The sequence below is a fragment of the Pseudopodoces humilis genome, chromosome 6 (genome assembly GCF_049639895.1).
Source record: "Pseudopodoces humilis isolate 2021_Gansu_Grassland_sample_001 chromosome 6, ASM4963989v1, whole genome shotgun sequence".
Lineage (NCBI taxonomy): Eukaryota > Metazoa > Chordata > Aves > Passeriformes > Paridae > Pseudopodoces > Pseudopodoces humilis.
In genome coordinates, this window is record NC_142205.1 from 10,695,273 (window position 1) to 10,721,346 (window position 26,074).

General features: G+C 40.2%; 1 protein-coding gene across 9 annotated transcripts in view; it reads left to right on the forward strand.

The window, feature by feature from the left end:
- Window positions 1-26,074, forward strand: part of ABLIM2 (actin binding LIM protein family member 2) — a 129,193-nt gene that overhangs the window by 16,099 nt on the left and 87,020 nt on the right. For 8 of the 9 annotated variants that reach the window (XM_088056348.1, XM_088056350.1, XM_088056353.1 and 5 more), the window contains exon 2: window positions 20,199-20,342. In XM_088056348.1, the coding sequence (XP_087912474.1) occupies window positions 20,199-20,342 (144 nt within the window). Of the gene's footprint in view, window positions 1-12,541; window positions 12,644-20,198; window positions 20,343-26,074 lie in introns of those variants that run through there. The other variant, XM_088056349.1, reaches the window with a different exon arrangement.

Genomic DNA, 26,074 nt, shown 5'->3' on the forward strand with positions numbered 1-26,074 from the left:
TGAGTAGAATAATAAACTTTAAAGTGATTGTTATAATTCTACCTTTGTACAAATGTAATCTCACTGGTTGAAAAGAGAATGTACAAAATGAAAGGAAAATTCCATCTCAGTAGATTTCAGAGTGATAATGATGAGTCTTCTGTCTTTTTCCAGTTTCTGGTCATTATTAACAGATCAAATATGGAAGTGGGAAATTGGGAGCATCTTTGGTGACTATAGTGCTGTAGAGTTGGACACTTAGCCTGCCTGTCTGGAGAACAAAGAGATGACTTCCAGCAATTTTGCTTTACCCTTACCTGATGCTAAATGGAACTCACAGCTGAAATTAAGCTAATCAATTTGTAAATAAGTGTTGATTACACCTGTGTGGATATAACCACCCTAGTAGACTGTCAGTAATGGGACTGAAGGCAGGAATGAGGTGGCAGATTTCACCTGCAATTTGAAAGTTAAATAGAGGTTGAAAAGAAGCAAATTGTGAAGTGCAGCAGAAAATATTCTTGAACTAGAGGTGCAGGGATTCTACTGCTTTCTCAAGAGCCATACTGAATATCCTTGTGTTAGTGGTGTATTTCTAAATCAAGATAATTCTGTTGCTGTGTGTATAGAAAACCTCCTTGACAATATCTTGACAAAAGAATATTTATCAAAAAATCCTATATTTTTAGACAACAACTGTAGAATGACACAGTATTCTTTTTTTTCCATATGGTTTGGGGCACCTTTTATTATTTTGGCTAAGAGGAAAAATTGACCGCAGGTATTCCTTGCAAAATTACATTTTCTCAAGAAAATAATATGAAGAAAGGCCTATTTTGTGTGAATAGCAGGGCCCAAGATCAGGCAGAGATCTCCTGCTATTTTTCCACTCTAGAGACCCTGTTGTTCTCCTAGTATTGAAAATAGTAGTTGGTGGGTTTTGCTTTTTCCCTGGTCCTTTTCTTTCCTCAGTACTGCATCTGTGTTGGCCAGCAGTTCCCAGGGATTTGTGTGCAGGGATTTTCTATTGTTTTACCAACCTTCCCCTAAAAGAGGCAGCTTTGTTCTTTTTTCTTTGTTTTTCTTCTTCTTCCTTTGTTTTTCACTTAGTCCGTAAAGTTTTGATATGAGTCTACATTAAAGATACAGTCTGCACTTTTATTTAGTATTTCATTATATCCTGAACTTGTATAATCAGCATTGGAAGCAAGATGTTACGTTTTGAAAACAACCAGAATTTCTTCTTCCAGTGCCTTATTTTAAAGCTAGAGATTAAAGATGTTTAATTTTTATTATGCAATACTACACATTGTTAATTTTTGCCCAAGAGAAATGTTTAAACCATTAGATATTATATCTTTGCTTTGAGTAAAATACATTTGCACGTTGTTTCATATACTGTGTTCTCACTGAGTGATTTTGTTTGGGAGTTACTAACTCCTGGGATAAAATTTGCATTGCTATTGACAGTAGCATTTCAGGAAACTCTAGCAAAACAGTGGAAGGCTGAAGTGTTACCTGATCTCTCAATTTGTATAAAGGTCATGTTTACATGGAGGGAAGAACTGAAAACTTGTTCCTTTGAAGATTACAGCTGCCATTGGAAAAGATGCCATGTTAGTCTTACTCATAGTGCTCTGGAAATATGAAGGTGCCTAAAAACTCTTGTTTTTATCAACTCAGTGGTGCAATGCAAGGCATTAAAACCTGTGTGCCCTGGGCTCTAGCAGGGTGTCAGACAGGGAACTTGTAACATGATGGGGTTACAACGTAAGTGGAAGTCATTGCTCTGTGCCAGACTGAAATTCAGACCAGAGTTTTCAACACCATTTCAGCTCAGCACTGGAAGAGGGACTAAAATTGAGATAGCAGAATTTCTAATGCTTAGTAGTGATACAGCAAATGTTACTAAGAGAGTCACTTAAAGAGTTGGGACTGATTTGTGATTGACAGTATGAAAAATGTTGTCAGGATGACTGAGCCTGGAAGCTAGGTCAAATTAAGAATTTCTGCAAGTCATGGTGACTAATTCAAACTTCTCTGCTTTCGGCACCTAAGGTGCCATTGGCTGGGTGAACTAGTTGGTTGTCAGTAGAAAGAAGAGTTTCCACAAGATGTCACATTTTTGGCAGCCCCAGTGGCAGTTATAGCTAAAATTATTACAGAGGTAAGGATTGGATTGCACTAAGGAGTTGTTCCTAGTTCTCTGCTTATTTAACACCTTAGCCCTTACTTTGTCCTTTTCTTAGCTCTAATGTGTGAAACTGTATTGCTGAAATAATTCAGTTGCATCATATACTTTTTCATACTCTGAGGAACCCATCAGTCTTTTCATGGAGTTGTGTATCATGTTTTGAATATGAAATTAATACTCACTGCATCCAGCTTGATCATTTTAACTTTTAGATTATATTTTTCCTAGGTGCATCACTCTGTGCTACAGTCACATCTGTATTTTAAGAGAGCACCTCAAAAAGCAGAATAACTTTTTGAAATTTAGGCCTGTTTCTACAGGAACATTATAAAAATGAAGAAGTTTTAAAGTCCAGATAATGATAGTGATGCCTTGAGAAGGCTGACCTAAAACACAGGCGAGACAGAATTAAGAATAAAGTAGGTATTTATTGAAAGGTCTTAAAGGATACACCTTGGGCAGTACAAGAGCCTGGCCAGGGCTACACCCAAGATATACCTAAAAATGGTCACAAAAGGGACGACTGGTCACGAAGTGTCACATTTTTGTAAGTTTTGGTCCATCTGCCTATTGGGGTTCATTGTCCAGTTACAACTTCAGATGATGAAGTCCCATCCTTGTTTTCTCTCTTCAGTCCATCCTTGTTTATGCTTTTGGGCCTGAAACTTTTAACAACTGTCCGTGGTATCAAGCTAGAAAAGGAATTGTTTTGTCTACCTACTCTGTGAAGAGAGCTCACTAACACTTCATATGCAGCTCACAACTACACACCTAGGCAGCACAGAATATGAAAAACATGAAAGCTAAAACTATGGCATCAATAGTTCTTAGCAGAACAGAAAAACAAGTCCTACAGGAGAGAATGTTGACTTCATTCCTTACAAAGCAGAATTGTCCTTTAATTCATTGAGAGCAGAGCTGTCACTCCAAATGATAGAGAGAAGTGGGATGTGATAGAAAGGGTATTTACCATCTGAGTCATCATTTACTTTAGGAGTATTTGGACTGGGAGGAGATCTATCTTTGTTCATCTTCTGTTTTGGAAATAGAATCTGGAAATGTGCTGTGGTTGTTTTGATCATTTGTTCTTTCTCTGTGTTGAATTGAACTAAAGTTGGGCTTCTCTTTAATTCAATCTGTTATTTTTCTGTGATGCTCTGGGAGTAGAACAGTGCCAGAGTGTGTTCTGATGCTCCTTTGGTACATGGTCAGCAGTGGGGTGAGCAGAGCTCCCAGGTGTCACAGCTCTGGGAAGCAGTGAGGGAGACTCACTTCCTCCAGCAATGTGGTGGAAGGAATGTTTGAAGAAACTGTGCCCAAGACAAGGGAGATGTCCAGAAGGATTGAAGCTGGGAAAAGGTGACGTAAAGGGTGGTAGGGGAGGAGCATTTTTGGGAAAATAGAGCTAAATTAGAAGTAAATGGACCCAGTTGCAAGTAGATTGTCTCTTGGGTATTGTCGTGATCTGGATGAGACCAGCAGCTCATGGCCACAGCTTGTCCTCTGTTCTTAAACTGTGTGTGGGTTTGGTGGGGCTGCATGTGCTTCTTGGGCTCCTTGCTGGCTGTGTGTGGACACACACCACCCCGTGGTCCCCAGATCTGGCTACGCAGAATTTGTCCTGCTTCTACATAAAGCCAGCTGCCCGAAGAGCAGCCGTCGGAGCGAAGACCAAACCTGTATGGAAGCGACCATCCGGTGCGGGGTGGTGTGAGGGAGCCTGGGCTGCTTATGGTGGGAGGACTGTGGGTGCAAAAAGCCAGGCAGTCAGCAAGGAGGGGATGTGCTAGAACGTGCTGTGGCATGAGCTGGGTCCTTGAACAGCCGTGTCCATGATGGCCCAGCAACCCAAGTCTCGCTTCGGCAGCATGTGGGTCAAGGGACAGCATCCTGCGTCACTGCTGTCTTAGTAGGCTGTTATTAAAGACTGGAATTGGTAGGATTATTGGCAATTGGAGCAGCTTGCAGCCAGATGAAACTCCTGGTTTCATTGCCCTTGTGAGGAGGAGTGACCTACATCTGCCCAGGGGGCTGTCAAGCTCCACATTGCAGTGACTTGCTAGGCTTTTCTTGGTTAGGGACAGAGCTAAAGGCTTCTCTGGAGACAGAGGGAAATAAAAGGTTCTGGGTGTTCACCAGGCCTTGGCTACAATTTTAGATTAATTGTATGTTTTGTGTAGAGTGTGAGGAATTAACTGGATTATGAGGCTGGATGGGGAATAGTGTGCTTCAGGATCTCCTGACCACACTACTCCTCACTTGACACAATAAAGATACTTTGTGTTTCAACCCTGTTGAAATCAGGGGAGAGAGGTTGGTGTGGAATTGGCATTGGATTTTCAACTGTCCTTCACTAAACTGCATTTCTGTACATTACCTGGCAAAAATGCTGTACGATATCTTTCTTTTTATAAATAAGACATGATTTTATCAGATGATGTTGCTGCTTCCCCTTCTGTCTGTAAAAGGCAAATATAAAGCTTCAGAGCAAAATATTCATTTTTAACTAAAACTCATTTGCTGTCTGAATGAGGTGGGGATTTGCAAGTTAAGCAACTCAAAACTTGGTCTAAAGGCATGTTGTATAGGTACCTCAGAAATGTTCCTGTTGGTAATGAACTGTTAGTGGCAGAACTGTGCAAGAATTAGCACTGTAGCTGAAGGTTCTGGGGTCGTGTTTGTGTGAATGTAACACATTTCTGCTATGAATGTGGTGTCGAGAGATAATAGATTGCAGAAATTGTGTAGCCTGAATGTGAAAAGGGAGGCAACATGCTGGTTTGTCTGATCGGGATGAAGCAGAATTAGATTTGTATGGGTGTAATTGAATCTAGGAAGAAATTCTTACACTGTGACAAATTCACCAAAGATAACTAATTGACATTGTGTGAGGTAGTGTGACTTTAGCACCAGAACTTCAGTAACATCAATATCTGTGTACATTTGAGTTAACTCTATGATTGCGGTAAAACAAGAGGTAATCACTTTCTAATGCCAAATTAAGCAGAGCAAATAAAAGCAGGAGTTCAGTTTTATATTTCAAAGTAGTTATTTTAGACATTTTTTATTCTGTGGACTACAACATAAAAAGGAAAGATCCTTTGCAAAGGTCGCTATTATTTGTAATCTTTTTAGAAATGTATTTCATATAGTGTTAGTGGAAAGTTAGTAAATTGTATTAATTAATGATTGGAGGTGATGTATTGTGGCTTGGCTAGCAAAATGAATCATTACTTTCTATATTATCTTGCTTTTGCTTTTTGGTGTTGCTGTAAGAAACAGGCATCATTGTTGTTATTACTGCTCTGTTTGTACCAGAGAATGGAAAGACAAATGAGCCGTGGAAATTCCTTCTATGCTGTTTTTCCCCAGTTGCAAACATTTGCTCGTTTCCAAGCCAGGGAATGTGCTTGTCCTGCTCGCCCATTTAGGGTACAGATGGAGCAGATGTCAGTGTGAAGAGTGATGCAGAGCAGGGGTGCACCCAGCAGGTGCTACAGACCTAGGGGCAGGAAATAGCACCACGGTGACAGGTTCTGGTATTGGGTCATGATTCTCAAAAAAGAATGCCCTGAAGATGAGGTGAATGGCAGGAATATGGTTTGGGTAACTGGTGGAGGTGCTAGAAGTTACCATCAGGCAGCCAGGGAGATGCAGAACAGTAATAGATGTAGAGTCCAGTGATTTCCTTAAAGTTACTTCTTAAGATTTTTGGAGCTGCTTACAGTGGAACTGAGCAATAAAGAATATCCATTAATTTAGACACACTCCAATAAAAGAAAAATCTGCTTTGTTTCTTGGTATTAAAGTAAGTTCTGAGAAATAATTGCATTTCAGATGTTACTGATGGGAAATTGTAACCTCGGGCAAGCAGGGAAAAGGCTGAACTTTCTGGTTGTGATGAGCCAACTGCTAAGATCAAAAGTCGACAGAATTCAGAAATGAATGCTGATGAAAGTCTTTGACCCAGATCAATAATGGTTTTACTGATGGACTTCACTGGGAACAAGGTTAAGTGTAACAGCATCACATTTCCAATGATGGCTTCTTTTTTACTTTCAAAACAGCACTCCACTTTGTTGACAAATTCCTCAGTGATCATCAACCAAAATGAATGTATTTAAGTAGGATTTGGATCTGACCTGCTGCTTTGCAGCTACATCCCTTCACAGAGAATGGGATTTGGAAAGCAGGCAGAAAAATGTTCTCTGGCATGGTCACTGTGGGCTGAAGGCAAGGATTAAAATGCTGGGAGTTGTGCATGTGTCCGCAGGACAGAGTGCTGCAAATGAGGATGTGTCTGAAATCCCCACTCCCCTTTGGGACAGATCTCTTCAGGGCTTTTCACTTGGGATTTGCAGTCCAGTTCCTAAGTATGATTTTCAGTGTCTCTCGTTTGCAAACCCAAGTAGAGCTATCAGTGCAAACACCAGGGTTGGATTTGCAGCTGCTTGAGCCTCTAAGGAAGAGGAATTTGTACCCATGGCTCCCTACTGGATCTATTGGTGTAAAACTCACCTTGCCACTTGTTCAGGTGGCCCCTACCTGAAGATGGTAGTCAGCTTTTTTTTGCACAGGGAGTTCTCTGCATGGCCATCTCTAAACTGTCCTGGTCATGCCATCACTGTAGCTGGACTGAGCTGCAGGGTTTGTGGAAAGGCATCCCAGGCTTGTGGGATGAGTGTATCCAATAAATGTGACAAAGATTCAGAAAGGTCTCTGTGGTCACAGAATTGTTGTTTCTTGGAAAACAAGGAAGGTAACTCTTCAGATGGAAACTGCTCAGATCTGCTGGGCGTGACTCGGAGTAAAGCTCTCGGTACCCACACTCACGGAGGACACAAGCTACAAACAAGCACACATCACTGTTTTCACTACAAGTGGAAGCCAAAGGTGCTTTCGCAGTCAGCTGTGGTCAGCTGGGAAATGGGAAGTGAAAAATCAGCTTACCCTGCCTTTGGATGTTTTGAGGAGGGGTTTCCAGCCTTGCAGCTTTGGACTTCCATGTGTGGCATTTCAGGCACGTGAGTTCTTTACATAGACCCAGACCTCTCAATTATAAAAATGTCCCATTTTGGGAGGGATGATGGGGGTGGGGTTTGTGAAGTTTAATTTTTTTTTTTTTTTTTTTTTGGTACAAAGCCTTCAAAGTTAAATTTATTGTTTCCAATTAAAACACATGAGAGGTTGAATCTTTTTTCTAGATAGCACCCAACCCACATCATCATTTAAAATTTTTGTATGATAGGTGGCTGTTGATTGCAGAATTATGGCAATGTCTGTGTAACTTATCAGAAGAGAGCAATGCAGTGAAGATTCTTTGTCTGTCTAATTCTTTAGGTAATACTTCTGTTTTCTCTCTATTTAAGCACTTGAAATTTCCATTGATTAAAAATCCAGACAATTTAAACAATAATTTTATATACAAAACAATGATAAATTAAAATTTAGTAATCTTTTTCTCTTTTTGTGTGCACGTAGCATCAGCCCACACAGAAGAATCCTCTCTTAAAAACCTCCATGCATTCATTTAGTCCCAAAAGAAATACCCAAAAATTATCTTGGCATCTTTGGAGTGCCTGTCATCTTTCTTGCACCACTCATGATCCCCTAAATGCCCAATTCACATTGTAGTTTAAATCCTCCTGTATTCAAAGGTATAAATTAATTTTTCTAACCCTCATACCTACCATGTGCAATTTTTAGCCACACCAAATGACTTTTTATTGCCTCGTTCTGCTTCTTTGATTTCCCTCCCATAAAATGCTGGGCTTGGATTCTAGTTTATTCCTGGGCAGTTCTTGTTACAGTACCTTTTCTGTTGCAGCCAGGATACCTTCCCTTAATACAATACATCCCATTATCCTAGCTCACCACTGAGTCTACAGTTTCTCTCTTGCTTTCTGAAGTCCTTTCTGTGAAAAGTCCCTTGTAGTCCCTTTGAGAAACTAATGCCTTTTGTTAATTGCTTGCCTTCTCCTTATTACATGCCAGGTTTTCTCTGAGCTAAATTGTAGCCTATGACCTCTACTTCAGCGGATCTTGCTTTATCTGATGTCTGCTCCATTTTACTGGCAATCCCTATGAGCTTCCTAAGGTCAGCAGAGTCCCTGTGTGGCAGGTTCATTCCTCAAGGTGTGTGACCTGCTGTGGCTCTCGTTGTCTCTCTGCTGCTAACCAGACCCTCTCCCTTTATCCTCTGACCTGGGTCACTTTGCATTCTGGACCTGCTCTCGCTTTATTATGGGGCAATGTTTGTTTTTTTCAGTTCTCTAAGCATTTTCTTGCACCCTATGTTTAGGTTTGATGCGCCACTGTTTCCCACTGTAAAATCTCTGCTAAAGGCTTTGTAGGGTTTATGTTTGATTTCTGATCATTATTTTGGGTGCACAGTTTTCTGAAGAATATTAGATGGTGCTTTCATTCTGCTTGGTGGAGCACAAATACCAGCTTTGGTCTGGATCTAGGTCTGCCATAGAAAGGTCCCCCTTGGAAAATGGAGCTGGGAGTGGGAGAAGTTCTGCTTTCTCTCATGCAACTTGCTGGCCAGCAGTCAAGGGCTGTCATCATGGATTTCAAGGCTGAAGGAAGCTCTTTATTCCCAAGAGATAGCAAGGAGCAGAGCAGGACTCATGACCCAGTTACCTCTGGAGCAAACACAGCTGCCTGCTCTCTGTCAGAGCTCAGAGGGGATCCTCAGCCTGATTTTTCCTGCTTTATAAATATGCAGGATTCACAGAACCACAGAGTGGTTTAGGTTGGAAGGGGCCTCTGGAGTTCATCTAGTCCAAGCTCCCTGCTGAAGCAGGTTCTTTACTTCTTTTCCTTCTTCTTGTACAAGAGCCCACTGTCTCTGACCTGCTTGTATGTGTTTTGATTAAAGATGACCATTCACATGGCTCATTGCTGTGCAGTTAATGAGAAGTGTTCTCTCATGCATGGACTTGAGGATGGAGGTGTTTGAGAGCCAGAAGTTTAAACTCAGGCTGTTTCTGAGCAGGACAGGTTTTGGTGGCATGCAACAGGTCACTGAGGGCAGAGTTGGGTGGTTTTTGCGAGCCCATTCCCAGCAAAAATGGGATTCATGCAAAAGAGGCTGGGCAGAAAGTTGGAAGGCATGAGTTTAGTTGTAGAGGCACCATTTACCAAACTCATTTACCCTTTTCCTGCTCATTTTCACTTCTGCCATGGGTTTGTCCTTTTTTGTTTCTATCATGAATGCATGGGGACAAGGGCCATTCTGCAGTGGTTCCAACTTTGGGCACAGCTGTTAGGAATACAGCAGTTCAATTAATAAATTGTGATAATTAGAAGGAAACATCTATTACTTAATTTTATTTTTGTCTTAGTGATAAAATATGACAGAAATCTGTATCATTATATATAGAGGTGTATTTAATTTTATTGTATTTTTCATATGATAGAATATTCAGATTGGAAAGGACACACAAGGATCCTCCAAGTTCCAAATCTTAGCCCTGCACAGCACCATCTCCAAGAGTCACACCGTGTGCCCCAGAGCATTGTCCAAACACTTTGTGAGCTCTGTCGGGGTGGTGCTGTGACCCTTTCCCTGGGGACCCTGTTCCAGTGCCCAGCCACTCTGGCTGAAGACCCTTTCCTGATATCCAGCCTACACCTCCCCTGACACAGCTTCAGGCCATTCCCTGGCTTCCTGTAGTGACAGGATCATCACAGAGAAGAGAAGAGAACAGTGCTTCTCTTCATCTGTGATCATATTATCCCCAGTAGAATATCCAAATTATCACTAACCTGGATCAAAACAACCAAAAGCAAAAATAACATGAAGCAGCACTGCAACCAGTTTTAGCAACTTAGAAGAAAATGCATCTTAAAATGTACTGAGAAAATCTGTGTAATATGATTATAATCTGTGTTTTCCAGTATTTTCAAAGTAAAATTCATTAATTAGAGATTATTTGTGAAAAGTTAATATCTTATTCTATATTGAGGCTGGACTCTATAGTCCCCATTTGCTATTAGACAGACGCATAAGTGGTTGGGTAGAAACTTGATGAGCAACTTAAAGTCCAAGGACAAAGTTTTATAAACTCTTAAAGGCTTCTGTGTTGGAAGAGACTCCATGGGGATTGTTGAGTCCAACTCCTGACTCCACACAGGGCAACCTAAAATGTAAACCAATATGCCAATCAAACAACATAAGAGTTGCTGCAAGCTAACAGGTACATAACTGTTGTATAAAGCAAAGTCCCTGAATCTCATGTAGCATTATAACTCTGATTTTTTTTTTTTAAAGAAATCTTAGTTAGAAAATAATTACATATTTTATAGTGGAGAACAAACTCTACATTCTTTGACATCTAATAAAATAATTGTTCCAAAACATTTTCAGAGACAGACTGTGGAAAAAGCTCAAAATGGGCCTAGTGAAGTGCTGTGAAGAGCAGGACTGGGTTTAGAGTATGTACTGTCACCTTCCTAGAGTCATAGAGTCCTATTGGAATATCTCAAAATGGAAGGGACCCACAAGGATCATCAAGTCTAGCTCCTTGTTCCTTGCAGGAACTACCTAAAATTGAACTATAACCAGTCCAGTAACTATTGACATTCCCTGTAGCTTACACTGGGGAAGAGGGCAGTGAGTACAGGAGAGAAGAGTTCATTAGGAACGGTTCTGAAATCTTTTTAAAATGTCCTTTATAACTCATGGTACCACAGGTTATAAAGATTTTGCAGCCAACTAATCCATTTCAGAGTGGCCTGAATTCATTGCTGTCTGTTTGCTGTTTGCAAAGATGTTGGTGACGGCAGTGACCTGAGTAATATAACCTTGGAAAAAGCAAACCTTAAACGAGGGTTTGGGCAAGAGCACTGCTGTGGCTACCAGGACTTCACTGGAGGTTTTAAGAGGAGCCAAGCACCCTGTCCTTTTCTGTAGCAAGGGCAGTGTGTTGTTATTTCTGTTATTACTGAGTTACAGGAGTTTGGTCTGTGTTGATTTGAGAAATCAGGTTAAAGCTACATGGTTTTCTGGATCATTTCTCTGATGTCCCACCTGTGCTGCTGCCACTGCTGTCCCTTGTCACACTCCCTCGAGTCAGCCCATCATGCTAATGAAGTGCAATGGCCTCGTGCTCCGTGCCTCTGAAGACCATGAGTGGTGATGGAGTTTCTCAGAAACTCCACCAAAACCCTGAGCTCCTCGAGTGTGATTTCTCCTTTGCTGTAGCCAAGTGCTGAGACTGCAGGGGAGGCTCAGGGATCACACCTCAAATTGTAATTACAAATCAGGGCACTGTGTGACTGCATTATGATCATACAATGTTGAAGTGCAAGTTACCAAGTGTTTAGCCTTGGAAGCCTGGCAAGCAGAGGGAAAGGCTGTGTTAGAGTAAAAGCCCTTTCACTTTTCCTGCCTATTAATTTACGTGCCTTCAGAGTGTTGCCATTTAGCAAAGTGCCTTTTGTGTTTCTGCCAAGCTGAAGTAGCTGCTGGGAAAAACTAAGTAGGCCAAATCCTGAAAATATCTGGAGAACTCAGGGTGGCTGATGCTGATCCAGAAGAGTGTGATTATGGATTTGGTTTCATGCAGGCAGCACAACAATATTGAACAAAATGAAAAGCTGACATAAGAGTTTCATGTCAAAAGGCAGTTGCTGCAAGATAATGCACATAGAAGATTTTTTTAAAATTGAGCAGTTCATAGATTTGACTCAGTGTATAGAACCTGTGGTCTTCAGATCTTTGCTCTGGGTCTCAGGCCATGTCAGCTGAGGACTATTTAAAGGTATAGACCATGTCTGGCATGGCCCAGGGCAGTGGTGTACTCACCATATACATTTCTGAAGTCAGTCCTTATAGAAATGCTCATTCTGTTCCCATGCAGTGCTTTAAATAGCTCAACACATCACTGTTATTCCAGTGGTACACATTCCAACTCCATATGAGCAGTCAGGGGAGAGATTTTTGGCTGCCAGGTATCGCACAGTGAGAGCATCTCAGTGCTTACATCATCTCCTGACATCAGTGCTGTGCCCTCCTGCACCAGGGGGAAAGGACCTCTGTGTCTGGGGGATGTCTAGAGGGGTTTCCCTGCTACCTCAGCCTGTGCTTCTAATTTATGACAAGGAGCTTGCAGGTTTTAGTTCTTTTAGCCTCTCTCCCCAGGTGCCCGGCACCACCCTGAAGCGGCTGTGCTCTCCCCTGATGCAAAGACAGCCCTTGCTGGCACGTCCCGCATCCGATCGCCCCGGGACCCTGCCGGTGCTGCCACCCCCATGGACGTGACAGTATTTCGGCTTCTGTAGCTCGCTATTTTTACTTGGCGGTGACGGCGAGGTTGGCTCTGCTCCCGCCTGTGCGTGGGAGCTGCAGGAGTCATCTGACCCTGGCTGTGCTGGGGTCGGCTGTGGCAGCCTCGCTGCAGATCCCCCTGCCCACCGCAGCCCTGCTCCTGGGAATTAGTGCAGGAATGCCCGAGGATACAGGTACGCTGTGATGACTCCACATTTTGGTCAGCCTAGACCTGAAATGACTTGTTTTTCATCTGGGGCTGTGGTAACTAAATCACTGATGCTGTCATGGGGATGGATAACAGCTCTGTGTTTATGTGGAAACACAGCAGAGTGGGGAAAGATGGTTAAACATTTCTTGTAAATTATGCTTTGTGTTCTTTTAATTATATGAATGATGATTTGGAAAGGATAATGACTCTGTTAGTTAGCTGACAGCTCAGTTTGAAAACTTTCCTCATTTTTTTTAAATTTAAATTGACTTTAGAGTTCATATTAGACTATAATGGAGAAAAAAGCCCCTATTTCTTTTTTGCAGATATCTTGGAGTGTTGTTTCTATATCCCATCTCATTGCAATCTAGCCAAACCTGTACAAAAATTTACAATGCTGCAGTAGCAGTTACTCAAACTCAGCAGAGATTTTTATGAACTTTGTTTGAATTCAGTAAATATTTTATTATAATAATGAGGGTGGGAGGTTAGCTTGTGCTAGGTTTGTTTATGCGATGTGAATTTAGCACAGAGCATACGGTGAGATTTGAAGCTCTTGTGTGAACACTTGAGCTGTGTTGCACCTCTCGTGCATGGTTTATTCACATCCTGCTGGATAACACCTCTCCTTTTGCCTCTGCTCCCATAAACTCTGTAATTGGTGTTGAAAGCAGAGGTGACCTCAGTTGTTCTGTGCACCCTGTATCAGCTGTGGGTTTCTGTTTTGATGATGAGGAGTAGGAAGTGCTGGAAGAGGCATGCCTTGGAAAGGCACTGTAGTAGAAGCAGGTATACATTTCAAAAAGGAGCACAGTTCCTGAAGCATTTCACTTTGTATTTTTGGACAGCGTGAAAGAATTAAAGAGAGACCTATTGACATAGAGATTTATCAAATTTGGTGAATATTTTCTTTTAATACAGGAACTAGAGAGAGAAGTAACAGTGCTTTGCAGTGGAGCCACTGCAGAGGTCTTGGAAAGAGCAGTGAGCACTTCTGGGGGGTGTCCAGACCCTCTTGGTGCAGAAAAGCACTATTGGGAAAGGGAGTGAGTGTGTGCGCTGACCTGGGGATGCTTCAACCCTCTGGCTAGTTGGAGGGCTCAAGGGACCACATAATATGGACATTGACAGCAAAACTTCTTTGCCTTTATCCTCCTGATCATCTGGTTTCCCATGAGACACACAGAGGAACAGGGCATTGGAGTGAGAAGGCACCATAAAGCAGGCAAACACATCTGTAAAGTCATTTAACACAAGGTGCTGATTGAGAAATAGGGCAAGCCAGGTTACCCCCAGTTATTTAATATTCTTTTCCAGAACATTTAACTTGTGAACTCCTGAGGCAGGGCTGGGGCCAGGGAATTGCTCTTCCGCACTGCCGAGTGGGGTTGGCAGGATGGGTGGGAAGAGCTTGTGGAGTTCCCATTACACAATTACTCTTTTTCTCATATTTTCTGTGGAAAGTAGCAATGGGGTCTCTGGCCCCCACAAGGCTCCATGATGAATCACTGGTTCTTAGGAAAAAAAGAAAACCAAACCAATCCCCTTATCTAAGTGAAATGTACAGCTGACACCCATGCAGTTCTCTGATCACTGCAAGTGTTTCTGTACTATGTATTTGTGTTTTATCCTCACATCAGCACAGCTCCTCATCACTGGATTTTAAACACAGACACAGGACAGGGAGAGAGCAGGGGCCAGCTCTGCAGTGGGAATAATGCTTCACTGGGATATTAAGAGGCACTTGAATGCTTCCTTCCTTTGTTTTCATCTTTTCATGTTTTTAAATTCAGTGTTTTGACTCAGTTGACACAAGAAGGGTTTGTTAAAACAACAACTTAAACTCCAATCTCTAATTCCAGCAGTACTTGTGTGCTCTCCTTTAATCCTGCTCCAGGAAGATTGCAAATTTAATTTCCCTCTGGGCTGCTGTGAACCTTGCCCTCCCCAAATCACTTGATACAGCATGTCAGCAATCAATAATTCTGTCCTGTTTCTCAAATACTTAGTGAGTAAATGGCATTTGGGTCTCATATTTGTTTATTTTGATTTGCAGTAACCACCTCTAGCTATAGAGATGAAAAGTTTCAGTGTCAACTCAAAAATAATTTGCTGGTAATTCCTTCATGCAAAATAATATCCCTTGCCAGTGCTGTGTGGTTTTGGTTCAGAGTTGGAATGTGGCCTTTGCCTTTGTTGAAAAAGCTGAACATTATTATGAACGAAACAGCTGATAATTATAGTTTTAAATATTGATGTATAACATGTTTTCCCCTCAGAAATATGTTTTCATCTCATGAAGCAAAAGGTTGTGAAGTAACAGAGGAGCCTGTAGTGCTGATAGTTTGTAAAGAAAATTGTTGTATCTTTTCTGCTGACGGAAGGTTGCTGTTGCAGGCCAGCGATATGGTATTTTAATGAGTCTGAAATGAATGGCCTGCACTTTTTTAACCTGACCTCCATAACACAATAAAAAAAAGTCCCAGAACAACCCACAAAAAGGACAGAGAAAGTGCCCCCCACCCCCCAGGCCCTTTGTTTTTCCTTTCATTGTTGCCTTTAGGCTCAATCTGTCCAGGAACCTTGGTGAGGAATTACCGCTTTCCCTGCAGTGACAGGTAATTGGGGGCAGTGCAAATATAAATAAAGTTTCTTTTCACATGACTCTTGTCTCTCCACTCAAATTACACCTTTCTTTAGATCACAGTACTCTTTAAAATGTCTGTATCACAGAAGGACAGGTTGGATGGGGCTTTGAGCAATGTAGCGTAGAGGGAGGTGTCCCTGCCACTGCAGGAGGGTTGGAACTAGGTGACCTTTAAAGTCCCTTCCAACCCAAATCTTTCAAGGATCCTGAGATTATAATATCAAATTGTGTCATTTGGCCCTTTATCATTTTGGGCTTCTTTAATCACCAGGAGCAGTAAATCTATTAAACTGGATTTTTAGAGCAGAGTTAAAGAATGTGACGCAAATGAGTTTTGTGGCCTTAATTATGTCTGTATAGTAAACAAAGAAGGTGGAAGTCTTTATTATTAAACTTTTTAGTTGAGGTTTAATTCCAGATTAAACGTGCATTCTTAAGCATGACACTTCTTAATTTTCAGTACTTGATTTCCAAGCTCAGAAATGGCTTCTGTAGGTTCCTATGCAGAGCTGAAACAAAACACAAAAAACTGGAAAAAGTGTTAGGGCTGTGTCGGATTCTGCAGTTTCTGGACGTGTTTCTTTATCAGGTCTGTAATCTACCATGAAGATTGCTCATTTAGCTGTTGGAGAGCCTGATAGCAAAGAGGATTTTCATCTTCTGCACAGACCAGTCCTAGGCTGGATCTTTTGGCAAGAGTTTGATTTCCCTGGGCAGTTTGCTCACAGCAGAGAGAAGGTGACATTTTCTATCCCAGGCTCCTGAGCAGAGCAGGACCAGGGACTGGTGAATTCTCTCCCTTCTGTCATTGCCATCAGCTTGTCTTGTTCTGCTTCCAAAGCGTTCCCAAATATTTTCCTTATCTCTGGCACCTTATCCCAGTCCCCACAGCTGTGAAATCCTGCTTAGTCTAGCGATGCCAAAGGAGCTGGGCTTAGTCAAAGGAATGGGCTTTTTACCACAAACTGTGGTAAAATGGATCCAGTGTACCTGTCAGTGTTCACCTAGGTCAGGCTGCAGCCTTTGATCCAAATACTTCCAAAAGCAAGTTGTTCTGCTTTCTTTTTAATGTTGAAAACCAATTGGTTTTCACTATTGCTAACTAATAACAAAGGTTAGTATAAAATATAAAATACTAAATTTTTCCACCTTCATAAAAAGCTTAAACATTTTATCTGAAACTTCCCCTGAAGAAATGAGTCTGAGATCATCAAATTCTAGTAATGTTTATGTAAATGGTTAAAGTTTGGCAAGGCCCTCAGGCAAATATTGTGATTCTTAGGGATGGTCCTGTGCAGGGCCAGGAGTTGGACTTGATGATACCTGCCAGTGCCTTCCAATGCAGGATATTCTGTGAATCTGCAGAAGTGGTAAGCACAATGAGAACATCACCTGACAGCAGCCATAAGATGTTTAATGCAGCTTTAATAATAAGCTGTGCCACTGTCCCTCCTTCCCTGTGGTACATGCAGCAAGTGCATGTCTAGAGTAAGCAGTACAGAAGTGAGTCTGAGCAGTTTATTTTATTTGACAATTCTTCTGCAAACTGTTGCTGATTAATGTGCCCTACTTGGTCCAGAACTAAGCAGAATTATCTACTGTGTAGCCCGGTGGAGACAGGCTGAGTCTTGACATCAGAGATGTGTGAGCACTGGACAGTTGGCAAGAATATTGGCAGTAATGTCCCCAGCAGACAAGTCTTGCACAAAGAAGTCCTGTGGAAACTACTTGTTCATTCCTTGCCAGTTTTTGTCCTTGTCAAAAAGTGAGTGCATCCTTTTAGGATTTAAGGATTCATGAGGATACCTCTGCTGGAGCAGAATGTAGTCTGGGAAAAAGGCAAATTTAGAGAATCAGATATTCAGTTGTATTTTGGCTTAGAAAAAGTAGCTTAAAGTTAAGAAGGAAATTTCTACAAATTAGGATATAATGGAAGCATTCATTTTCAATGAACTCTTTAGTTAATTATGATCCAATGAGTAGTTTCAGTTCATTGCATTCCATCAGTAATTCATTATTTCACTTATTTAATATGTTGATTGTTTATTCTGCTGCTTTGAAGACTGATATTAATACATAAAGGCATAAAGGTAGAATGCTGAAAATTGCTGTGTAAACTTATCTCCTTCAATATGGTTTGAAACGTAAGTTAAAATGTGAAGTTCTCTAATAGAATTAGTTTCTCAGAATTGTCAGCAGATGACATTTCAACCTAAACCATGTTAAGTGTTAATGTTTTAAAATATAAACTAATATGTGATTAATTATATGATTTTGTTATGCTAGAGGGAAGAGTAAGTCTTTTAAACTGTCTTCAGAAGGACCTCTTTGTTATGATCTCAGAGGCACTGTATTCCCAGTGGGGCTTTGTGTGAAATACTTAGTAGCTTAGTTCTTAACTGAGAGAAAAGAAAAATAATTACTTCTTTGTCTGCAGTGTGCATTTTAAATATGTTTTGTGTTACTTCAAGATTCATAGAAAAATTCCAAAAGAAATTTCAAATACATTTTTTTTAAAAAATAAAACAAACCTAAATGTTTTCCTTTTTAATTTATTTTGTACCTGAATTGCTGAGGGTTTTTTTCATTCTGAACCTTGATTTAGAGACCCAAAGAGAAGGAAATGTGTGAAGTCCCGCCCTGTAGCTCTGGGCACTGAGCACCAAATACATTGTGGAAAACAAATTTGTCTGTTTTCTGCTACATTTTCAGTTTGCAACCATTACCAGACACCAAAAAAAAACCCCAACTTGGCAACAATTTTCAGTGTTCTGCTGCTTTGCAAAAAGTGCGGCATTGGACTCCCAGGGGCAAGAGAGCAACTAGCAAGGCAGTGTTTTGTCAGGAAATGTGAGGCTGCTGTCCCTTTGGGGAAGGGGATGTTTGGTGGGGTGGGCTGGGGCTCTGGCCCTGCTCTGCAGCTGGGATTTCTGAGCCAGCTTCTTCTGGCCTGTGGGACACCACACACAGCTTTCTGCACTGGCCAGGCACGGATGCCTCGGGAATTGTGGAGTGTGAAGAAAAGTCAATTGTTTAATTGTTCTAATCCAAATTTTATATTTCAAATGCAACTGTTTAAGCCCAAATGTTCTGGCTCTGGTCAGCTCCTTTTAACTCAAGTCTTTCATGAGTTACATGCTACAAATTTGATGCTTGTTAGCAAAGCTGGAGAGAGCAAACCTTTATAGTTGCAAACTTTTAGCAGCTACTCTAGTAACTAACTCGGGAAAATACTTTGTTTTGGTTTCTTACAGGGTTGATTCTTTTTCAGGGTGGGTCGTTTGTTTTGGGCAGGTTACAGTACAGAGAGATTCTTGTGTCAAAAGTAAAGTATTGTAAAGTTCAGAGTTTCCTCTGTTTTTATTAGAGGAATAAATCAGACCCTCTTAGTAGCCTGGGTGATCTGTTCTACTTGATCTGTGTAAGTCTGGGCATCCGCCTTTCTATAAACTTCCAGTTGCCTGTCGTGCTTATGTTGTTTTCATTGGAGATGTCCTTAATTGTAAATTAATTACAGGCCTTCAGTAATTGCTCCAAAGTTCATGAGTACCTTGAGCAGGACTTTTTTGACCATCACAGAATGTTTATTTTAGAAGACAAGCCAAAATGCTAGTGTGTGGTGAATAATGCCATGAGAAGTTCAAGGCCATGTATCTTCTGGGTAAAAAAAAAAAACCAACCCAAACCACTGTAGTTTCAGGAGTAGAAAGTGCTGTTTTGGGTAAAACTTGCAGCAAGTCCCCTGGAAGAGTGTGTGGGAGGAGAAGGTTAGCATCTTACTGAAATACTGACTCCTTCAACTCAGTGGCTGTGGAAAGGCCTTTTTTGCTAAGGCCTATTGGCGTATGAGAGGTTGTTCCATCTTGAGCAGGTTGGTTGGTTGGCGAGTTTATTTTGTAGCTAAAACTTAAGCAAAACCACTTTGAAATAAGCAATCCAGCCTTTGAGTAAGCATGCCACATTACAGAAGAAAATGTCATTAAATATGTCATTTACTTAAAATACTCTATATGCTTTCCTGTTATTAGTTCTTCACACAGGGAAAAAGCCAGATCTGTTGAGCTACAGTATAGCTCCTTTATAATTATAAGCTGCCTTTATCTTTCCTCTCTTGACTCCTAAATACACTGTGATAAAAAATTGATGCAAGTGCTGCAGCAGGATTGCAAGGATAAGATCATATCTCACCTGTTCCACTAACACATTGAGATGCCAACTTATCTCGTGTTATCAATAGCACAATAAATGCAATTTCTAATTTACATCACAAGATGGCAGCAAATTTTTAATTCACTTAATTTTCACTAACCTATATTAACATAACCTCTTGAAATTGTGGTTTCCTTATAAAATGATAGAAAACTTTGTTTAATGATCAGATATGTGTGCTATTTACAGGGATGTCAATGTTTCAGAAGTACTCAAAACATCTACAGAACTATATTTCTGCCTTAAAATCACTAAAAAAACCGGCATTTACTATGAACTTTAAAGATCAGTAGCTCAGAGTGTAAGAGTTACCATACCATTCAAGATATTTTGAATAAAAACTATAGTTTTTATCTGTAGTCTGATTTCTTGAAGAGAAAATATGACAAAGCATTTTTTGAAATTCAGGCGGAAGTTCTCAAGACTTGATCATGTGAATTCTTTCCTCTATAAGGAATCTGATTTATGTTTGAAGTGTGTTCAGTCAAAAGCTTTCAAAGTTCTGAAATAACAAGGTTGGCTTGGCTCAACTGCTTTGGGCCGATCTTTTTTCCTGTGCTTTCCAATCCCAAAAGTTAAAATTTTATTCTTCTTGACCTGATTTGTCCTAGGTGTTAGTTGTCGTTACTTGTAGATCTTATCTCTGGCCTTTAAAATGCTCTACTTTTTGTTTTCCCTGCAGTTTCACAACCACAGGCTGTACATAGCCAACTGGAGAAGCCATCAAGTACTGCAATTCTCTGCAATACCTGTGGAAAACCATGCAAAGGAGAAGTTTTGAGAGTTCAGAACAAGTATTTCCATATTAAATGCTTTGTTTGCAAAGGTAAGTGTGACCGCTACTTCTATGAGTAGGGCATCACCAGTGGTGTGTGACTTAATGATCATGGAAACTTCACAAGTGTATTTTTCAATCCAATCCATGCCTGAAAGGATTTACTGTGAAATCTCTGACTACTTACTGTAAGATTAGAAACATCCTAAGTCCCAAAACTGGAGAGTGGGACTATATTCAGTGGATATTGAACCTGTTTATATCCAGGATTATAATCAAAGAATATAAACCTGTTTATATCCGTATTGGAGTTTACTATAGAGTTGGGATGTCAGGAAGAAGAGCAGTTTGGGAGAACAATGCAGGACTGGGAGAGAATTAACATTTTCAAAGAAACTCAGAGGTTCTCTCTCTTCCAGCTCTCTAATGCATGCTGTAGGGTGGGCCATGGCCACAACTGTTCAGGTTCTTCTCTTACATTGAACTGTGATCTTTAAATTCCAGTGTGACCCTCTTTGCTTTTCCATTTTTTGGAGGGAATGACTTGGTTTACTCCAGGTTGGTGCCTGATGATCTCTGATATTGTCACATGAATAGCAGAAGGATGGTCACAGGAAAAGGGAATTATCTGATACAGCACCCCTTCTGTAGATACTTGCTTATTTGAAAGCTTATCTGAAAGCTCCAAGGGTCTAATTTGTTTTAATTGTACAAGTACGTAAACATTAACTGAAGTTTACTGAACAACCTGCTTACTCCATTATTAACCAGTGCTTCAGATGACATTTATTAATCCTTGTAGCTCAGTCCAGGAACATGAGCATGTCTCTGGTTCCAGATGTGTTACTGTAACTGTTTCTACTCCTCTTTAGAGGAAATACTAGAAGGAAAACTGTCACTATCTGTTAGCTATACTGATATTTTTTAAAATCCCATGGGATTAAGTACATACTGTTAATAACTGAGGCAATATTTAATGAGTTAGACAGGACTAAATGTTCAGCTCAATAATCGTGTTCTTTGTAAAATTGCACAGCAAGCAAAATAAACATACTGCACTTTCCTAAACAGCAAAAATATTTTGGTCATCTGTTCAGAGGAGACTAGTATTTAAAGCAGAACACAGCCTATATGTGCATCTTTTAAGTTATTTTAAGGCCAACTGTTCTTATGGCAAATTTCACTATTAAATCAGTTTTTCAGACCTAACTCAGGAAAAGAGCAGCTGATCTGTTATTTGGAGTCTTTTCTCCTACATGAAGCCTCAGTAACATTCTGGTGTTTGCTCCATATTATTATCTTGATGAAATCCAAGCCCCCTTTATTTTTAACAGATTTGCTATAAGAAAAAGACAAATCCTGCAGAGGGAGTAACACAGAACAGTGCATCCAATTTTTGGTTTTTTAGGCAGTCTCCAATTAGATGGTGCCAGGTCACCAGCAAATGCAGCGTGTGGTCACTGAACCAATTCACTGGTCCCAAATTTAGGCAGTGCAGAGGGTTTTTTCCCATGCAGAGGAAGATGCAGTGTAGAAGCTGCATTCCCTTATCTGTCTGTAAGATGAGGAGTTTGTTCCCTTCCGGCAGATCTTGAATAAAATGAGGAAAAAAATCACAATTTTAATGAGGTAGCAGGGTAGCATCTGTCAGCCACCTGTCAGTCTCTCAGCTGGCACAGGAGAGTGTCAGAGAGGTGAGGTTAAACTGCTGTTTTGTGTCAGGGCTCTTGGACTCCTCCTTACTAATTGTTTTTTTAGGTGCTAAGTTTGCACACATGGTTAGTTTGAGGGTTTTCTCTCATTATTTAAATGCCATATTTTCTTTTATCACCTTTCAAGGGTTTCCATCAGTTTTCTGGCATTCTTCTGGTGTCTGTTTTTGTTTGTTTCTGGGTTTTATTTGTTACTTAAGAAGCTAAGTTGCTTTGTAATACAGATTTGCCATGTTGTTATGAGAGAAGAGCTTTAGAACGGAACAGAGCACTGAATATACATTTCACTAGCTACATAAAAGGAGAAAAATCAGGTTAGGCAAATGTGACTTAGATTTTTAAATTAATGGATGGAAGAATACAGTTCATGTGTTAGGATTTAGCAAAAAAAATGGTATTCAGTTCTGATCAGTCAACTGCTTTCAGCCTTGGAGGAGAGTTTTGTGCCATGACCCCTGCTGTGCATGGGCAGGGTGATGATTCTGGGAATGTATTTATCTTATTGTTGATTCCTCCCTATGGTGCATTTATTTTGATGCTGCTCAGCAATGCAGTTTGTTCTTGTCTCCACCAAAGATAGCACATGGAAAGAGGCTGTGAATCCAGCATCCAGTGCATCTGCAGGACTGTCCAGGACAGATAATCCCAAGTGTGTGCTGACTGCATTGCCCTGCTAAGATGCCTGTCTGCTTGGTTGACTGCCTCTGTATTAAATCATCTTGCAGCCTGCATCAGAAAACATTTAATATTTATAAAGCTGCAGGAAATTTTGGTTCCTCTCACAGAATTTAAGCTGTACGCTGATGGAAAATGCAAACTGACAAAGAGCCCATGGATAAGAATGAGAAATTACCATGATGTGGTGTCTAGAGGTATTTGAGGTCTGTGTGAATGACCTACACTGGAAGACTTCACACATTTTAAATATGTGTGAAATTTGAAACAGTTTCTTTTATAGTTTTGGATAAATTAGGAGGTTTCAGAGGGTCAAATACGTTGAATTGTTTCCTTTTTTCTTTAGGATAGAAAGGTAGTTATGTTTGTAGTAGTAGTATTACCATACTGCTGTCTGGTTATTCACAGAATGGTTTGGGTTGGAAAAGACCTCAAAGGTCACCTCATTCCAACCCCCTGCCATGAGGAAGGACACCTTCAACTAGGCCAGGTTGCTCAAAGCCCCATCCAGCCTTGGACACTTCCATGGGTAGAGCAGCCACAACTTCTCTGGACAACCTTTCTTGTGGGGACTGTGAATTTCAGAATGGTAACAGAAATTATATAGATGCCTTTTGTATTAAAATTAAATTACATAACCAAGGAAGGTTAGTATAAAGTCACTAATTCCCATGCAATTCTTCTTTAATTCCCATCCAGTTCTTCTCATATTCCCCAGATAATGATTCTAAGCAGTTCAAAGTTTTTAAAAGGTGAACAACTCTTTTATTATTCAAGACTAAGAGACACATCCAGATTAAAAAATTTAACAGCAGTACTGGGAGCATCTGCTAGTTTTGCTCAGTATCAAAGTTAAATAGGACCTAGGGAAGTAAATAGGCACTATAAATAAGGTTTATACTCATATCTGTTTGTATGTGTTATTTCCTCTTTAGCTGCACATCTGCTAATAAATGCTATAAGGGAGTATGCCATCTAACCTCTTAACTTTTAGTTTAAAATATATCCCATTTTATTTTCTGGGTTTTTTTCTTAGAAAATATTTATTTTCAGGTTTTATAAAAGACTGCAGGTATCTGATATAGTAAGGCAAAGTTTCATTAGACTTCAAGAGCTTTGGTTCCCATGTTTGCTAATTATTCTCTTTATTTGTTGCCACTGTAATAAAAGCAGCAAGGAAGATTACTAAAGTGAAAAAATATTAATGACTTAGGCTGTCAAATTTTAAAAAAATTGTGTTGAATATAAACTATTCTGAGGGTGTCTGTCAGGTCAGGACTGCATTTAATCGAGTGGATGGTATTAGACAAATATTATCTTGAGCTTGTTTACAGCAAGGTTATTTAGTAGACCCAGTACAGAGAGAGGTTAACATAGAATTGTAGATAGGAGAGATGTAGGTGCTGTTATTTTATTATCTTGGGTAGCCTCTTATATCTTTGATAAGGATAGAAATTACCCTGTTCCATTAGTATCTGGCATGTATTTAATTTTCTGTGTTTTGATAGTATCCTGACATTTCCAAAGTGGCAGTGACCAATTTAAGTGGTCTTGCCAAAGAGTGTTCTTTGTGCATGTGAGAAAAGCTGTAACTCACATCTGTGTCTTTTCTTGGTTGTCTTGATGGAAGGAAATAAACTATCAGTCTGAGCCATAGAGGTAAAAACATGACCTAGGTGCTATACCTGCTTCATTGTATCTCATATCTCATTTTGTCCCTAATCCAAATTCTCCTGCTTGCTGTGGTGCTGTGGGTGCAGCACATGCAGTCTTCCGCGCTGGCACAGCTAGCTATTGCAAGTATACTTCTCCCCCCATTAATTGTCATGGTTTTTAAAATTAATCTGCTAGAATTTATCACATCTTCAGCTTAGAATAGGGTATGTGCTTTGTGGGGGGGGTTAGTGTTTCTGTGACCATGCTGTGTCCTGGGAATTGTGAAAAAGCCCAGGTCTGGATATATCACTTCTATACAATTTTCTCAGTAGCACATGCAAAAGAATCCAGTTATATCATTTATTGTGAAGTCCTATTAATGGGAAGGGCTAAGACAAAATATTCAGTGAAAATATTAAAAATATGGAGTAACTTGGCAATAGGAGTTATTTGTTTGCTAGATCAAATGCATCTTCTAGGATATAAATATGTTCAAAGCTACGCTGAGTAATCTGAGGGACTCACATTTGAACATAGCTACAGGGTTTCACCTTTCAAAATGGGAGTCATTTATGGGAAGCTCATCTGTAAGATTTCCGAGTCCCAGATTTTTGCCAGGCAGTAGTGATTTCTGGTATTTATGGTGTGATGGGCGCTGGGGATTAGTGTAGGGACTCTTACTCACCAGGCCCTCCCAGCAACATGTCCAACACTTCCTGGGTCCTTCAGGAGTTTGCCATCCCAGATCCTATTAACTCAGTATAACAGGAAAAACCCTCACCAGGGTTTCAGAATGTGGTAGGTTTGGAGCTGCATTACCAATGTCATGTTACTTTGTCATTGTTATGTCACTGAAATTATGATGGTGATAATAATGACCAGTTTTGCTGGCGCAAAAGTAATTTAGTGGTAAATGGTTTTATGTTGTAGTTTTAAAACATGAACTTCAAAATTTTTAATCACTGATTTTCTAAAAACAACTCAATTATTAAAGCATGAACAAATTTTGGTCAGTTAGTTAACTTACACTATCACAAAGTGATGGATAATGTTCCTTTTTTCATAATAATGTTCTTCTTTCAACCTTTCTTTGCATTCATTAAGAACTTTCTGCAGCCTCTCAAGTCCTGGTCATATACCCATCACATCAGCGCTCTAGCAACACGGCATATATACTTCAGCCAAAGTCTGATCAACCTGTTTTGAAGAATATCTTTCATGAATTTAATAAATACATAATGTTAGTAAAGCATGGTGAAATGAACAGGGAGGAATCCTGGTTACGAGTACTGGTAAAGGAATTTCTTAATAACACTCAATATAAGGTAGCTAACTAACTACCCACCAAAGGAAGCCAAATCTCTATTGCTTCTGTTTTCCAATTTATTTACTCTTTATTTGCAGCCTTCTAGTCTGTAGAATGAGAAGTTACAGTAGAAAGCTAAGTGTTCGTTAAAGGATAGGATTTTCAATTCTGTGTAAGCTTTGCAGACTATTAATATAAAGAAGTTTTGAGCATACATAGTTTCATAGCTCACATTAGATAATGACACAGAATTATTATTATTAAAAAAAAAAAAAGCCTGTAAATCTTTTTAATTACTCAAGTTCTCTTTTTGGGTAAGGTTTTTCCTGTCAGTGCAAGGATGACTTTATGCAGGGGACTTTTAGACTGTGTGATGCTCTTTCCCTTGAGGACACAGCAGGGCTACAGCAGCACTGCTGGGCAGTTCAGTGCAC